A 17316-nucleotide genomic window follows, 5' to 3' on the forward strand; every position below is an offset into this window, starting at 1 on the left:
GGAGAAACTGCATGTGGATTTTTTTTTAATTATTGTTGTTATTACTATTACCGTATTTTTCGGACTATAAGACGCACCGGACTATAAGACGCACCCTGGTTTTAGAGGAGGAAAATGGGAAAATAAAACTTTAAGCAAAAAATGTGGTCATGACACACTGTTATGGGGCGAGGATCTGCTGCTGACACTGTTATGGGGGTAATGTCCCCAAATTCTCTACTAAGGTACCCCATCCTGGTAATGATCCTCCTGCCTTGTATATGATCCTGCTATAAACCCCCATCCAGCCTGTTCACATACCCCCCCCCATCCAGCCTGTTCACATACCCCCCCCATCCAGCCTGTTCACATACCCCCCCCATCCAGCCTGTTCACATACCCCCCCCCATCCAGCCAGTTCACATACCCCCCCCCCATCCAGCCTGTTCACATACCCCCCCATCCAGCCTGTTCACATACCCCCCCATCCAGCCTGTTCACATACCCCCCCCATCCAGCCTGTTCACATACCCCCCCCATCCAGCCTGTTCACATACCCCCCCCATCCAGCCTGTTCACATACCCCCCCATCCAGCCTGTTCACATACCCCCCCCATCCAGCCTGTTCACATACCCCCCCATCCAGCCTGTTCACATACCCCCCCCATCCAGCCTGTTCACATACCCCCCCATCCAGCCTGTTCACATACCCCCCCCATCCAGCCTGTTCACATACCCCCCCCATCCAGCCTGTTCACATACCCCCCCCATCCAGCCTGTTCACATACCCCCCCATCCAGCCTGTTCACATACCCCCCCATCCAGCCTGTTCACATACCCCCCCATCCAGCCTGTTCACATACCCCCCATCCAGCCTGTTCACATACCCCCCATCCAGCCTGTTCACATACCCCCCCATCCAGCCTGTTCACATACCCCCCCCATCCAGCCTGTTCACATACCCCCCCATCCAGCCTGTTCACATACCCCCCCCATCCAGCCTGTTCACATACCCCCCCCATCCAGCCTGTTCACATACCCCCCCATCCAGCCTGTTCACATACCCCCCCATCCAGCCTGTTCACATACCCCCCCATCCAGCCTGTTCACATACCCCCCCCCATCCAGCCTGTTCACATACCCCCCCCATCCAGCCTGTTCACATACCCCCCCCATCCAGCCTGTTCACATACCCCCCCCATCCAGCCTGTTCACATACCCCCCCCATCCAGCCTGTTCACATACCCCCCCCATCCAGCCTGTTCACATACCCCCCCATCCAGCCTGTTCACATACCCCCCCCATCCAGCCTGTTCACATACCCCCCCCCATCCAGCCTGTTCACATACCCCCCCATCCAGCCTGTTCACATACCCCCCCATCCAGCCTGTTCACATACCCCCCCATCCAGCCTGTTCACATACCCCCCCATCCAGCCTGTTCACATACCCCCCCATCCAGCCTGTTCACATACCCCCCCATCCAGCCTGTTCACATACTCCCATCCTGCTATATGCCCCCATCGTGCTCATATACCATCCTGGTATATGGCCTGTATCCTATAGCACAGAGAAAAAAATAAACGTTTATACTCACCTTTTCCTCACTCCCTGCAGCACCGATCATATCTTCCTCTCTGGCACGCTGACCTGTGTGTGTGGAGCCGTTCCCCTGCAGCACGCGATGTCTTCCTGTCTGTGCCGATCAGCTGACCAGCTCGGCACAGATCAGCTGACCGGCACAGACAGGAAGACATCGCGTGCTGCAGGGAAACGGCTCCACACACGGGGACGGGTGAGTGCACTGGTTCACTGCACCCCGCGCAGGTAATGACGCGCGGGGGGCAGTGAATACAGCCGCACATGATCACTCCAGGCTGTAATTGCCAGGGGTGATCATGCGGCCGGCTCTTTGCTATGCGCGCGTCCCCGCTCGTCCTCCCGCCCACCTGTCAGTGCCGGCTTCAGCGCTGAGAGATGGGCGGGAGGATGGGCGTGCATATGTAATGAGCGGGCCCACGTGGTCACGGCAGGCGCTGCTGCTGCCTGCTCGTGCCCCCGATGACCTGCAGCACCCTCATTCCCGGCCGCAGCCCTATAGTCAGACCATAAGATGCACCCCCAACTTTCCCCCAACATTTGGGGGAAAAAAAGTGCGTCTTATGGTCCGAAAAATACGGTATTTAAATAAATAATCTTAAAAAAACAGCGTGCAGTCATCCCCAATTTTGATAACCAGCCAAGATAAAGTCTGACTACTGGGGGCTGGTATTCACAAGCTGGGGAGATCCATGCTTATTGGGCAACCCCCAGCCTAAAAATTGCAGTGTGCAGCCACCCAGAATTGCCACATCCATTAGATGCTACAGTCCCGGCACTTTACCCGGCTTTTCTCGATTGCCCTGGTGTGGGGGCAATCGGGATAATAAAGGGTTAATGTCAGCTCACAGCTGCCACTAAGCCCTAGATTAGTAATAGGCGGTGTCTATGAGACCCCCCATTACTAATCTGTAAGTGAAAAGAAATAAACACAAAAACCTTAAAAATTATTTATTTGAACTAAAAACAAAAAACACCCTCCTTCACCCCTTTATTAACCCCAAAACACCCCTGAAGGTCCGACGTAATTCACATGAGGTCCCTATTAAGCAGCGGGCGTGGCGAGCGTGTTGAGACCAACTAATTTCTGACACGCAATGAAAAAACACCTAAACAACACCACGGACAAGGGAGAAACACTGAGGGCACAATAACGACAGTGGGCTCTGGCACTAGTGAGAGGGTAGATGGACATCTCCTAACCTCACCTGAACTGTCCCTGCTCTCCTAACCAGTCCCTATACAGTTTCCACAACTGTCGCTGAGCAGCACCCTGGGTCCCTAAAAAAAACCACAGAAGCCCTAATTAGTGAGAGGCGGGTGAGGTTCACTAGACCCACCACTCAACTAAAGAGACAAAAGCGTAAGAGAGACAAACAGGTTATAAAGAACCAGAAGAGGAGAAGATACAAGTTCAAGGCTATCCGCCGCAGCTTTGTTCCTTCAAGGTGGCTTTAATACAAGTGATTTGTATAGTCAGCAAAGCTTGCTGGGATACCTGGCTATTTAGGCACAAAGGGGTATGTCTACAAAGGAGGTGCAGCTGGAAACAGAAAAACTGGCATTAGCTACTTCAGTGCCAAAGGAAACAAAATAACATTTATATGCAGAACCCTAGAGATAAGGGGCTCCAGACCTCAAGCTGCCACTAGTCTCCAAAAACAAAGAGACAATCATGACAGTCCCATGTCGATTTCAGCTCTGCTACATCTGAATTCACATTGAGCCGCCAGAGAACATGTCCGCCCACCATGAGGTTCAGGCAGAGACTGAGTGAGCCATATGATCAGCAGTGACGTCACACAGACCGGGGGCACAGCTGACTGCAGCCAATCACAGACACCAGGATGACTGGTGGACAAGGAAATCAGTGCATATGGATGAGCAATAATGAGCGGCCCTGGAAGATAAATGAGCGGTCACGGGAGCAGTTATAGCAGCGTCGGAGTCTCGGTAAGTATAAAACACTTGCTCCAATACCCTTATCCTTTCTACCATAATTTTGAATAGTTAGATTCTGGTCCCCATAGACTTATCTGGGGACCAGAATTTGGCCAGATAATCAGGATCAATCCCGAGCAGGAACTGGGATTTTTTGTAACCCGGTTAGAACCGCCAGTCCCGGTTAACTGCGAGTCCGCTCATCACTGATGACCTTTTAGAGATAATTTCATCTTCAACTTGCTTAACGTTTCACAATAAAAGTAATTTTGACCAGAAGTGCCCTGCATGCCACTGTTAAGTTATGAGTCACATGGATTGTGAAGAAAAAAAAAATTATGCAAGCTGAAATAAAGTATGTCTAGTATTTCTCTAAAAAGCCACATTCTTGAAATATAGTAGTGATTCTAGCTAAACTATGAGAGGGAATGTGGCGATGCTGCCAAACACTATTAAATTGCAGATCTGGAGTTAATCTACAGGTTAATAGCATTCCAAAGCTGTGTGACCACTGTACTAAAAACATGGCTACTGGGAGGAAACTAAATGTATTCCTCCCCACAACCTCTGGCTTTGAGTCAGATAGACATGCTGGTGTGGTTTCATTTATGTTAATTAGGGAACTTGACAGGTTCTTTTTAAACTTAACTTCAACTGTATGTAAAGTAAACTAATACCTGGATATGACATTGATTTCTATGGAAGAATATTGTTGGCATGGGTGGTGTGCAGAGGTCACTGGCATGGAGAAGGAGGAGGTAACCTGTAACCACCACCTACTATCACTAATGTATCCCCTGTTATCTGTGAAAAATGGTCCAATTATGCTGAGCACAATGTAAGAAGATCTGGGGTGAAACCAATGAAAAACATCTTCATACTTTATTTGTACATAACATAATAAAACTCCTTGATGGCAGAGTAGTGATCAAGGACGCATAGCGCCAGAAACGCATCTGAACTGTACATCTCCACCATCATGGAGTTTTATTATGTTATGTACAAATAAAGAATGAAGATTTTATTCATCGGATTCGCCTCATCTTCTTACATTGTTCAGTCCATGGTTGTGGCTTTCAAGGCTGGAGTCTGTTAATATACGGTATCAGTTGCAAGATAGTGGTAGTACGGTGAGGCATAACTTTTTTTATATAGTGACTATGCTGATCACACTCTTAAGAAAGTTTGAGTAACATTAAACAAATTCCCATAAAAATGCAAAATTGTATTCGATAATATAATTTTAAAAGCAGAAATAAATTTGACAATAAACAGACCAAGAATTATAGACACACAAAAGTATGTACAAAACATGACCATAGGTACAGGAAAGGGTTAGTTGTCACAGGATATAGGACAAAAAAGGAAATGGTCACAGATACGCAGTGTGAATGCAACCCTGTATAACCCTTACTAGTGATGGGCGAACCCCCCGATGTTCAGGATCGGGAGACTTGCTCAAACTTTTTGTAAAGTCTGACTTCGGGGCCGGAGATAACGCGAACTTGCGTCGAAACTCCAAGCTTGGACTTTACAGTTATGGGATGAGGTACGGGGGGACTGTAAAATAAAGAATAAAGTTAATAATAAACATCGTCATTATACTTATCTCCCAGCCGCTTCTGCTTCCGGGTCCGATCATTAACTTCCGGAGGTATTCACTGCACTGCTCGTCACTCGGCAGTCTTTGGCTTTTTTCGGACGTGGTCGCTGTGATGTCAGGGTTCACGATTGAACTTTGACTTTCCCTATCAGTGTCAGCCTGCTTCTCGCTCTGTAGAGACGCTTGTCTGTACAGAGTGATGAGGCAGAGATGACATTGCTCTCCCTGTGAACTACATCGGATTAAGGATTTTTTTATAATAAAGATGGGGTCTCTAAATTGTTTTTGTATTATTTCTAATAAAAAAAAATTCTATTTAGTATGGTTTTTTTTACTGTTTACTAGAAATTCATGGTGGCCATTTCTAATTTGGCATGACACCATGAATTTTGGGCTTTGTACCAGCTGAGAATACAAAGCTGGTATTAACCCCTTTATTACCCAGCATGCCGTCGCCATCAGGGCCACTGGATGAGCCGGGTAAAGCACCTGGAATAGCGCTAAGAAACAATGCGCCATTTCCAGGGGCAGCTGCGGGCAATGGTTTTTAGCGTAGGGGCTCAGAAAGCTGGGCCCTTTCCATGCTGAGAATCCCAGCCCCCAGCTGCCTGTTTTTTCTGACTGTTGATCAAAATGCGGCGGAAGCCCACTCATTTTTTAAATTTTTTTTTTTAAATAATTAAAAAAAAATTAATGGGTTTCTCTGTTATTGATTGCCAGCCAAGGTTAAGCCATGCAATTGGGGGTGGCTGTCTGCTTTATCTGCACTTTTTTTCAATTTATTTATTTTTACGCTATATATATACACAAGCAATATATAGTAGTGTAAAAATAAATAAATTGAAAAAAAAGACGTAGTGCTCCATATATATTATAGTTCTCTAGTCAGCCAAAGGTAGAAAACGTCCTGTGCAATCCATGCCTGATTCATCTTAAGGAAAGTCAGTGTTCCCAAGTTGGGACAGACATGTGCGCTTGTCTGTTATGACCCCCCCAGCCAACCGTGCTGAACACACGTTCGGATATAATACTTGATGGAGGGAAGGCCAGCACTTCCAAGGCATAAAGGACAAGCTCAGGCCAGATGTCCAATTTTGAGACCCAGAAGCTAAAAGGGGCAGACCCATTAGATTGCACCTCAAGATGCTGTCCCCTACTCTATAAGCTTAATGGCTGTGTGCAGTTCCTGCCATATACGAATGTATGGGCTGTTTTCCGGTTACTCCAACAGGCAATCACAGACGCCCATCCACTGTGCCGGTGTCTGTGATTGCCTGACATCACAGTACTATAAAAATAAATAAATCATTAAAAAAATGACATAGCACTCCGTATTGTTTTTGATTCTCAGCGCAGAGAAAGCGGATGGCTATGGGCTGCCACCCCCATCTGCCTGGCTTTATCTTGGCTGGCAATCAAAATTCTGAACTCGCACATTCACCAGGCAGGCATCCCTGGCACACCAGTCTGACAAAATTACCCGTTTTGGGCTTCCAAGGTTGCTGAGCAGAAATGGAAGATCTAATTCCAACAAACGCTTCATCACATACAAACAGCCCATAGAGCAAAAAAAGAGACTGTGGTCCTGCACCACCCAACGTACCTTGTCAGATGCTGCAGAGAAAGGAATCTGATTGGACAGCCCTGATAATGCTAGCAAAAGGTGCATGCTTACAGTCAGAAGAAAGTTCGGCCATATCGCCATGCAGTGGAAAAAAAAGCGTCACTCGCCATCGCCTTGTATAAAAATCCACTTTAATGAAGAAGGTGTGTTAAAATCATGCGGGAGAACAAAACCCAATGCAGGCCCTCAGGAGGTCAATGGCCGTTTCACGCAACCTACACTTCTACGGGATTCATAGAAGTGCAGGTTGCGCAAAACGGCCGTCGTCCTCCTGAGTGCCTGCACTCGGATTTTCTCTCCCGCGTGATTTTAACTCACCTTCTTCAATAAAGTGGATTTTTATGCAAGGTGATGGAGAGTGCTGCTTTTTTCTCCTCTTCTCGGACATACAAATAGTCCTACACGACTTTCAAGTCCACACTCATTGCTGCAAAAGAAATCTACTTCTCATCTCTCATACCCTCCCTTACTCACAACCTCAAACAGCTATTAAATCTTTATTTTTTTTTATATAGCGCTAACATATTCCTCAGCTATTGAACACTTTAAATTTTCTCTTTTGTCCCCCAGCATGTCCTCCCTCTCCTCTCATCTCATATGAAGACTTTGCCTCTTTTTCAAGCAGAAGATTGACAACATCAGAGAAAACTTTGCCCTACCATTCCCTCAGCCACTCCTCATAACTACTCAGCCTTCTTCCAAAATCAGCTTTTCCATCATGACAGAAAATAAACTATCCTCTTCACTCTCCAGATCAGATTTCAGCACCTGTGCGCTTGACCCAATTCTGTCCCAGCTGATTCCCAACCTCACCACAATTTGTGTCTAGTTTAAGATGGAAAATTTGGTGAAAGGTGAAACTGACTGAATGCACCAACCTGTCTCGATGTTTTAGGAAATTCAACTTAGGGCAAGCAAGTAGATCAAGTCGAGCTCCTGGAGACAAAGAAACCTGAGTTTCACACATTGTGTATCTGAAAACAAATAAGTCATTGTAAATAATTTTTGAATGAAAGGGGTTATTAATAGTGTTGCATTAGTTACATAGTGGAAAATGTTATTTATGCCTCAAAATGTAAGAAGAGCCCTCAGAGAGGTCCATATAATTTTCTGACGGATAGAATATGGCAACACCATTTTTTTCTTAGTTTGTATTGTCAGGTAATATTTACTTTACTAGGTGACGATTATTTTCACAAAAACAGCTCAGCACCTCTGGATTTCTCAGTATATACTCATAAGGAAATCCTCATTTCACTAGTGTTTGCTCAGTTGTCTGAGACAGAAAGAGTATAATATTGGTGTTTGCATAGTGACTCTCTTATCTCACAATACATCATGTACTCAGAGCCTTCAGCTGAGCAGTCCATGACTACATCTGCATCCAATAAAACTATTTCTGCAATACATGTAAACCCAGACTCACCTGCATCAGTACACGGCTCTCGTGTCATGTGTCCGGCCCTGTCTCTGCTGTCTGTGTTGCTGGGAGACTCAGTATGCTCTGGTTTCCAGGAGAATCAAAGAATGTTGTGTGGCATGAATAGGCGATATCTGAGAATGGCCTCCTCTACTTTGTATTCACTTTTATATTACTGGCAGATTATTATGAATCATTTACATTTCCTTCTTTATTTTCCACAGTGCTGAAGATGTGCAAATTAATTGTGCAGGATTTGACTTTGCATAAAGTGCACATTTATAAATCATTGCAAACATGAAAATATAACTCAAGAATAAAAAAAGATCCTTGCATTTTTCTCGTGTAAATAATTTATAAATGTACATTTTAGTCTACTTAATAAAACTTCACTTCTTATATATTAGTATTTTATATTTTCAAGGGTTTTTCAGGTATTCCCAAAAACTACATTGCTGATGTAAAAACATACAACTAATATATTTGTATTTCCAAAGGTGTCTACTCTTCAGATATCAGTAGTATCTTGGGCCCTGGTAGGACACAGAAGACCATTTCCCGCAACAGCAACGGGTCACATCGACCAAGGTCTAATAAATACCAGTGAAAAAGGTTACACATAATGTGTGTTTGTTGATATAGAAAATAGGATAACAGGGAGTATGATTTTGCAAAAAAATTAGAGGGGACTCCCAGTTCAGTTCCCTCCTTGGACTCTGGGCAGGCACCAAATAGAATATTTTATTATTGTCACAAAAAAATAAACACTCAAGTGAAAAAAGAAAGTATATAGACAAAATTAAACAAAATATTAAAAAACAATACATAGTGACATTGCTGCCGGAAATTTTCACAAATCCCTATTTGGATAAGCAAGATAAACAGATCATAAACACTTATAAGATCTAATGTGACTATCAAAACCTCACATCACCCAAGCCAATTTATCTAAAGTGCAATAGGGCAAACTATAAGAAGATAGGGTGACAAAATCACACTGCTCATGAAACACTCGTACTCTTGTGCCAGTTTGCTTGGGAAAGCAGCATCCACAGTAACTGTTTTAAAGAAACACTGCATGGCTGCAGCACATGCAGGTGAAGAAATGATGTACTACCGCAGTGCCAGCAGCTCAGATCCAAATCCACGGTGGCTCGAGGGGTCTCCGGACCCGATAGGAGGGGTCGCGCGGACACCCGAAGCAAAAAGGGGCATTTACAGGGGAGTTTGTGACGCCACCCACAGTATGCAGCAAGGTGGGATACCACCACTGCTGTGAAGGGCACCCGGTGGAATGGCAGCTGGATGTTTAACCCCTCCATGGGTAGGAAGATGATGCCCCAGGGCTTGGGGAGGGAGAGCTGGGAGTCCCGTTGGGAAGCAAAGGGGCACTGCGTGCTCACTCAGTCCAATAACGCTGACACTGACAACTTGTAAACTAGAATTTGTAGCACCTCTGTATCCAGGAGGGAGCACGCTGGGATCCTGTGCCAATGCATGTTTGCCTGTGACCTTGGCACCTTGTTCTACAGTTGGTCCCTTTCAGCTTGAAACTGAACGGGTCCTGCTCACCTGAAGGGCTAACAGAGTGACCTTGCTCTCAGGGTTCATGCTTGGGATTTTTTGGACTCTATAGTGGAAAAGTCCTAAGACTATGATACTTCAAACATCCAGGAAGGTCCATTGGGATTTGAACTCCCAAGCTCACACATTCGAGGCCACAAGCTTACCACTAGGCCATGGAGTGGACAAGGGACATGGGAAATGGGAAATGCAGCCTCCCCTAGTTCCCTTGATCCTATAGCCAAAACAGACCCAACATTAAAGAAATACAACTGTCACCTGCTCCAACCCTTTAATGGAAACAGGTAGGTGTCACCATAGACCAATCAACTAGCCCATTGGACTATGACACTGCAAATATCCAAGAAGGTCTATCAGGATTTGAACTGCTAAGCTCACTCATCCAAGGCCACAAGCTTATCACTAAGCCACGGAGCAGACATGGGAAATACAGCCTCCCCTAGTTCCCTTGATCCTATAGCCATAACAGACCCAACAGCCCAAAATTTAAGAAATAGACACGTCGCCTTCTCTATCCTTTTAATATAAACAGATCAGTATCATCATAGACCAGTCATCTAGACCATTGGACTACGACACTGCAAATCTCCAAGAAGGTCCATCGGGATTTGAACTCCCAATCTCACAAATCCAAGGCCATAAGCTTACCAGTAGACCATGGAGCAGACAGGTGACATGCAGCCTCCCCTAGTTCCCTTGATCCTATAGCCATAATAGACCCAACAGGCCAAAATTAAAGAAATACACACGTTGACTGCTCTATCCCTTCAATGGGTACAGTTAGGTGTCATCATAGACCAGTCAACTTGTCCTTTAGGTTATGACACTGCAAATATCCAGAAACTTCTATCAGAATTTGAACTTAACACATCAAAGGCCACACACTTAACCCTTTCACGACCGGCCGATTTTTCGCTTTCCGTTTTTTTTTTTCACCATTCTTTTTCTGAGAGACATAACTTTTTTATTTTTCAGTCAATATGGTCATGTGAGGGCTCATTTTTTGCGGAACGAGCTGTACTTTTAAATGAAACCATCAGTTTTACCATATTGTGTACTAGAAAATGGCAAAAAAATTCCAAATGCTGAAAAATTGCAAAAAAAGTGCGATAGCACTATGGTTTTTGAGATATTTTATTCACTGTGTTCACTATATGGTAAAACTGATGTGTGGGTGTGATGCCTCAGGTCAGTGCGAGTTCGTAGACACCAAACATGTATAGGTTTACTTTTATATAAGGGGTTAAAAAAAAATCGGAAGTTTGTCCGAAAAAAGTGGCGCACGTTTTACGCCATATTCCGTGACCCGTAGCGTTCTCATTTTTCGGGATCTTAGGCTCAATGACGGCTTATTTTTTGCGTCTCGAGCTGACGTTTTTAACGGTACCATTTTTGCGCAGATGCTACGTTTTGATCGCCTCTTATTGCATTTTGCGCAAAAGTTGTGGCGACAAAAAAACGTCGTTTTGGCGTTTGGAATTTTTTTGCCGCTACGCCGTTTACTGATCAGATTAATTGATTTTATATTTTGATAGATCGGGCGTTTCTGAACGCGGCGATACCAAATGTGTGTATATTTTTTATTTTTTTAACCCTTTAATTTTCAATGGGGCGAATGGGGGGTGATTTGAACTTTTAGGTTTTTTTGTTTTTTTTTAATTTTTTAAAACTTATTTTTTTACTTTTTTTTTTTATTTTACTAGTCCCCCTAGGGGGCTATTGCGATCAGCATTCCGATCGCTCTGCACTATCTGCTGATCACAGCTGGAAGGCTGTAAACAGCAGATACGCTGTCTTTCTCTTTTGCTGTGCCCCGGGCACAGCGAAAGTGAAACCAATTCATGTGTAGTACAGGAGTCATCACATGACCCTGTACTACCATGACAACTATCGGGAGTCACGTGATCGCGTCACGTGACTTCCGGTTTCGGCGGTAAGTAAAACTTTACCGCGATTGCGCTTATAATGGCGCTGTCATGTATTGACAGCGCCATATAAGGGGTTAATCGGCACGAGCAGATAACGATTCTGCTCGTGCCTAGCAGGCACACATCTCAGCTGTGAAAATCAGCTGAAGATGTGTGCCGATCGCGGCATGCTGCCGCCGGAGGACCGTGGGCAGTAAGATTATGTCATTTAGGACGTAATTTTACGGCCCGCGGTCGTTAAGGGGTTAACACTAGACCATGAAGAAGACAAGGGAAATACAGCCTTCCCTTAGTTCCCTTGATCCTATTACTATAACAGACCAAACAGGCCAAAATTAAAGAAACACACACGTCGGCTGCTCTATCCCTTCAATGGAAACAGATAGGTGTCTTCATAAACCAGTCAACTAGCCAATTGGACTATGACACTGCAAATATTCAGGAAGGTCCATCGGGATTTGAACTCCCAAGCTCACACAGTCAAGGACACAAGCTTACCACTAGACTATGGAGCAGACATGGGAAATACAGCCCTCCCCTAGATCCCTTGATCCTGTAGCCATAACAGACCCAACAGGCCACAGTTAAAGAAATAGACACGTCGCCTGCTCTATCCCTTCAATGGAAGCAGATAGGTGTCATCATAGAACAGTCAACTTGCCCATTTTACTATGACACTGCAAATATCCAGGAAGGTCCATCGGAGTTTGAACTCCCAAGTGCACTTATTAAATGCCACAAGCTTACCAATAGACCATGGTTCAGACATGGGAAATACAGCCTCCCTAGATCCCTTGATCCTATAGCCATAACAGACCAAACACGCAAAAATTAAAGAAACATACACATCGCCTGCTCTATCCTTTCAATGGAAACAGATAGGTGTAATCATAGACCAGTAGAAGAATTGGATCCAGCAGCACGTCCAAGATAAATGATAAAATGTAACTTTATTTCAAAAGACTAAAAACATGTTGGATGGACATCCAGGGGCGATTAAAAAACGTCTTATGCGTTTCTGGCCTAGTGGCCCTTAATCTTAGACATATTACAACCAAATAGAACACAATAACTATTGTGTTCTATTTGGTTGTAATATGTCTAAGATTAAGGGCCACTAGGCCAGAAACGCGTAAGACATTTTTTAATCGCCCCTGGATGTCCATCCAACATGTTTTTAGTCTTTTGAAATAAAGTTACATTTTATCATTTATCTTGGACGTGCTGCTGGATCCAATTCTTCTACCGGTTACTGCTTTCTCCTGCACCTGGAGCCCACCTCCTTGCACCTTCCTGAATAGAGGAACCCAGGATCATTAATCGGGTGAGCTGGAAAAAAAATTTCTTTTCGTAATCATAGACCAGTCAACTAGCCCGTTGAACTATGACAATGAAAATATCAAGGAAGGCCCATCGGGATTACAAATTCCCAAGCTCACACATCTAAGGCCACATGCTTACCACTTGACCATGGAGCAGACATGGGAAACACAGCCACCCATAAGTCCCTTAATCCTATAGCCATACCAGACCAAACAGGCCAAAATTAAAGAAATACACACGTCGCCTGCTCTATCCCCTCAATGGAAACAGATAAGTGTCATCATAGATCAGTCAACTAGCCCATTGGACTATAACACTAAAAGTATCCAGGAAGGTGTGTCGGGAGTCAAATGCCCAAGCTCATACTTCCAAGACCACAAGTTTACCACTAGAACATGGAGCGGACATGGGAAATACAGCATCCCGTAGTTCCCTTGATCCTATAGCCATAACATACCCAAAAGGTCAAAATTAAAGAAATACATACGTCGCCTGCTCTATCCCTTCAATGGAAACAAACAGGTGTCATCATAGAACGGTGAACTAGCCCATTGGACTATGACACTGCAAATATCTAGGAAATACCACCAAAATTTGAAGTCCCAAGCTCACAAGCTTACCACTAGACCATGGATCAGACATGGGAAATACACCCTCAAATAGTTCCCATGATCCTATAACCATAACAGACCAAAATTATAGAAATACACACGTCGCCTGCTCTATTCCTTCAATGGAAACAGATTGGTGTCTTCATAGACCAGTCAACTAGCCCATTGGACTATGACACTGCAAAAATCCAGGAAGGTCCATCGGGAGTCAAACTTCCAAGCTCACACATCCAAGGACACAAGCTTACCACTAGAATATGGAACAGACATGGGAACTACAGCCTCCCCTACTTCCCTTGGTCCCATAGCCATAACAGACCCAACAAGCCAAAATTAAAGAAATACACACGTTGCCTGCTCTATCCCTCCAATGGAAACAGATAGGTGTCATCATAGACCAGTCAACTAGCCCATTGGGCTATGACATTGCAAAAAACCAGGAAGGTCCATCGGGATTTGAACTCTCAAGCTCACACATTCAAGGTCCACCAGACCATTGAGCGGACATGGGAAATACAGTCTCCCCTAGTTCCCTTGATCCTATAGCCGTAACAGACCCAACAGGCCAAAATTAAAGAAATACACACGTCGCCTGCTCTATCAAATCATTGGAAACAGATAGGTGTTTTATAGACCAGTCAACTAGCCCATTGGAATATGACACTGCAAATATCCAGGAAGGTCCATCGAGATTTGAGTTCCCAAGCTCACACATTCAAGGCCACTAGCAAACCACTAGACCATGAAGCTGACATGGCAAAAATAGCCTCCCCTAGTTCCCTTGATCCTACAGCCATAACCGACCCAAAAGGCCAAAATTAAAGAAATACACACATCACCTGCTCTATCCTTTTAATGGAAACAGATTGGTGTCATCATAGACCAGTGAACTAGCCCATTGTGCTTTGACACTGCAAAATTCCAGGAAGGTCTGTCAGGATTCAAACCCTCAAGCTCACACATCCAAGGCCACAAGCTTACCACTAGACCATGGAGAAGACATGGGAACCACAGCCTCCCCTAGTTCCCTTGATTCTATAGCCATAACAGACCCTACAGGCCAAAATTAAAGAAACACACACATCGCCTGCTCTATCCCTTCAATGGATCAGAAAGGGTTCATCATAGACCAGTCAACCAGCCCATTGGGCTATGACACTGCATATATCCAGGAAGGGCCATCGGGATTAGAGCTCCCAAGCTCACACATCCAAGGCCACAAGCTTACCACTAGACCATGGAGCAGACATGTGAAATATAACCTCCCCAAGTTCCCTTGATCCTATAGCTATAACAGACCCAACAGGCCAAAATTAAAAAAAACACACTTCTCCTCCTCTATCTCTTCAATGGGAACAGATTGGTGTCATCATAGACCAGTCAACTAACCCATTAGGCTTCAACACTGCAAATATCCAGGAAGGTCTGTCGGGATTCAAACACCTAAGCTCACAAGCTTACCAATAGACCATGGAGCGGACATGGGAAATACAGCCTCCCCTAGTTCCCTTGATCCTATAGCCATAACTGACCCAACAGGCCAAAATTAAAGGAATACACATGTCGCCTGCTCTATCCCTTCAATGGAAACAGATAGGTGTCATCATTGACCAGTCTTCTAGCCCATTAGACTATGACACTGCAAATATCCAGGAAGGTCCGTTACAAAATAAACCGATGGTGGATGGGCAGCCCGCGGACGGTCTGCATTAAACCAAGGAGGAATGTGATGCCCTGGACTAGCCAGGTAGTCACAGTTGAGCCCCCAGACAACAACCTTCCCCTAAAAAGGGTACCATCAGCCAACCTAAAACCCTGAGTCACCCCTCTCAGGTTCTGACGTTCACACCAGGTGGGCAGAACCAGGCGGTTGACCACGCCCACCGAGGAGTTCGGATGGCCTGAGGCGGGAAAACACATCGGATGAGAAAGGAGAGGAGTAGGGAGAGTGACAGAGGAGAAGAGAACGTCTGTCAGGGGTCCGGGTCATAGCCCAGACACCCTGTGGCCAGGAGGCAGACGGTGGTGGCTGCCTGCAGGAGCTGGGATTACAGCTTGTTGAACCGTAAGGACCGGAGACGGGCGGTGGCCTGCTGGTACCGAACCGGGGAACCGATTGGAAATCAGAGCACCAGGAGGGGTACTCAGACCCAGTACGAGGCCCAGAAGCCACTGGACCGAGTCGAATCAACTGATTGAGGACTGGACTTGAGGTCCCTTCCCATCCAAGGCCTAACTGAAGACAACAGCCCACCCAACAAGGATAGAAAGCCACCGCCAAGGTATAGAGATCCAAAGGGCCAGCGTCTGCAGGCAAACGGGTTACTCAGCACACATTCAGCTGGGGAGCGGACTACCGTTGCTGAAGCGTAGGCAGTCGAACACATACCAAAAAGGTGCAGGAGAAAGGAGGCAACCACCAGCCCGAGAAAAGGGGAGAAACGCAGCCGGCTGCGGGCACCATCCACCATCTTGTTTGGTTTACCAGAGACTCCAGCGTATTTGTAATAGTTTGTACACCAGTGCTCTTGGGCCGAGCACCGCATCAACACTGCCCTACACCAGCAATTTACAGCGACCCCCTCGGGCCCCGGGACCCTCACCCCTACCCATGGAGGGGTTAACACCAGCTGCATAACACCGTCCCCGGGAGCCTAGTCAACGGCAGCGGTGGTGTCCATCCATTCACCGCAGCCCCGTAGGTGGCGTCACGAACTCTCAATCTACAAGACCACCACCCCACCTGCACGCGTAGCGCCAAAGCAACGACTCCCCAACATCCTAACTCCCCCTTACAGAGAGGTGGCGGGACCCCCTGGTCTGTGGGAAGCTCAAGCCACCCACCGACGAGCACAGATCCGAGCGACTCGGCAGCCGGCTGAGCCCCGGGCGGTACACATACAAGGCTATCTCGGAAAATAGTTGCTTCCTTCTGCTCAGGCAAGGTTCCCCAACTCTGAGGACTATTTTTTTTTCCAGCAGGACAATGCACCATGCCACACAGCTAGTTCAAACAATGTGTGGATGAAGGACCATCACATCAAAACCCTGTCATGGCCAGCACAATCTCCAGACCTAAACCCCATTGAAAACCTCTGGAATGTAATCAAGAGGAAGATGGATAGTAACAAGCCATCAAACAAAGAACTGCTTACATTTTTGCACCAGCAGTGGCATAAGGTTATCCAAAAGAAGTCTGAAAGGCTGGTAGAAAGCATGCCAAGAGACATGAAATCTAATTAAAAATCATGGTTATTCCACAAAATATTGATTTCTGAACTCTTCCTGAGTTAAAACATTAGTATTGTTGTTTCTAAATGATTATGAACTTGTTTTCTTTGCATTAATTGAGGTCTGAAAGCAATTAATTTTTTAGTTTTTTTGACCTTTTCTCATTTTCAGAAAATAAATACAAAATGTATTGCTTGGAAATTCAGAGACATGTTGTCAGTAGTTTATAGAATAAAATAACATGTCAAATTGCACTCAAAAATCTAATATATAAATCTGAGTGTATGTGTGTATGTACAGTGCCTACAAGTAGTATTCAACCCCCTGCAGATTTAGCAGGTTTGATAAGATGCAAATAAGTTAGAGCCTGCAAACTTCAAACAAGAGCAGGATTTATTAACAGATGCATAAATCTTACAAACCAACAAGTTATGTTGCTCAGTTAAATTTTAATAAATTTTCAACATAAAAGTG

At 45.3% G+C, this 17316-nt stretch overlaps 1 protein-coding gene across 3 annotated transcripts in view; it reads right to left on the reverse strand.

The window, feature by feature from the left end:
* SPMAP2 (sperm microtubule associated protein 2) overlaps positions 1 to 17316 on the reverse strand; it is a 321282-nt gene that overhangs the window by 141559 nt on the left and 162407 nt on the right. The window contains exons 1-2 of one of the 3 annotated variants that reach the window (XM_075338020.1): positions 8172 to 8289; positions 7624 to 7719 (exon numbers count right to left, since the gene is read on the reverse strand). In XM_075338020.1, the coding sequence (XP_075194135.1) occupies positions 7624 to 7712 (89 nt within the window). In that variant the 5' untranslated portion in view covers positions 7713 to 7719; positions 8172 to 8289. Of the gene's footprint in view, positions 1 to 7623; positions 7720 to 8171; positions 8290 to 17316 lie in introns of those variants that run through there. The other 2 variants (XM_075338028.1, XM_075338041.1) reach the window with 2 other exon arrangements.

The sequence above is a fragment of the Anomaloglossus baeobatrachus genome, chromosome 1, assembly GCF_048569485.1.
Source record: "Anomaloglossus baeobatrachus isolate aAnoBae1 chromosome 1, aAnoBae1.hap1, whole genome shotgun sequence".
NCBI classification, from domain to species: Eukaryota; Metazoa; Chordata; class Amphibia; order Anura; family Aromobatidae; genus Anomaloglossus; species Anomaloglossus baeobatrachus.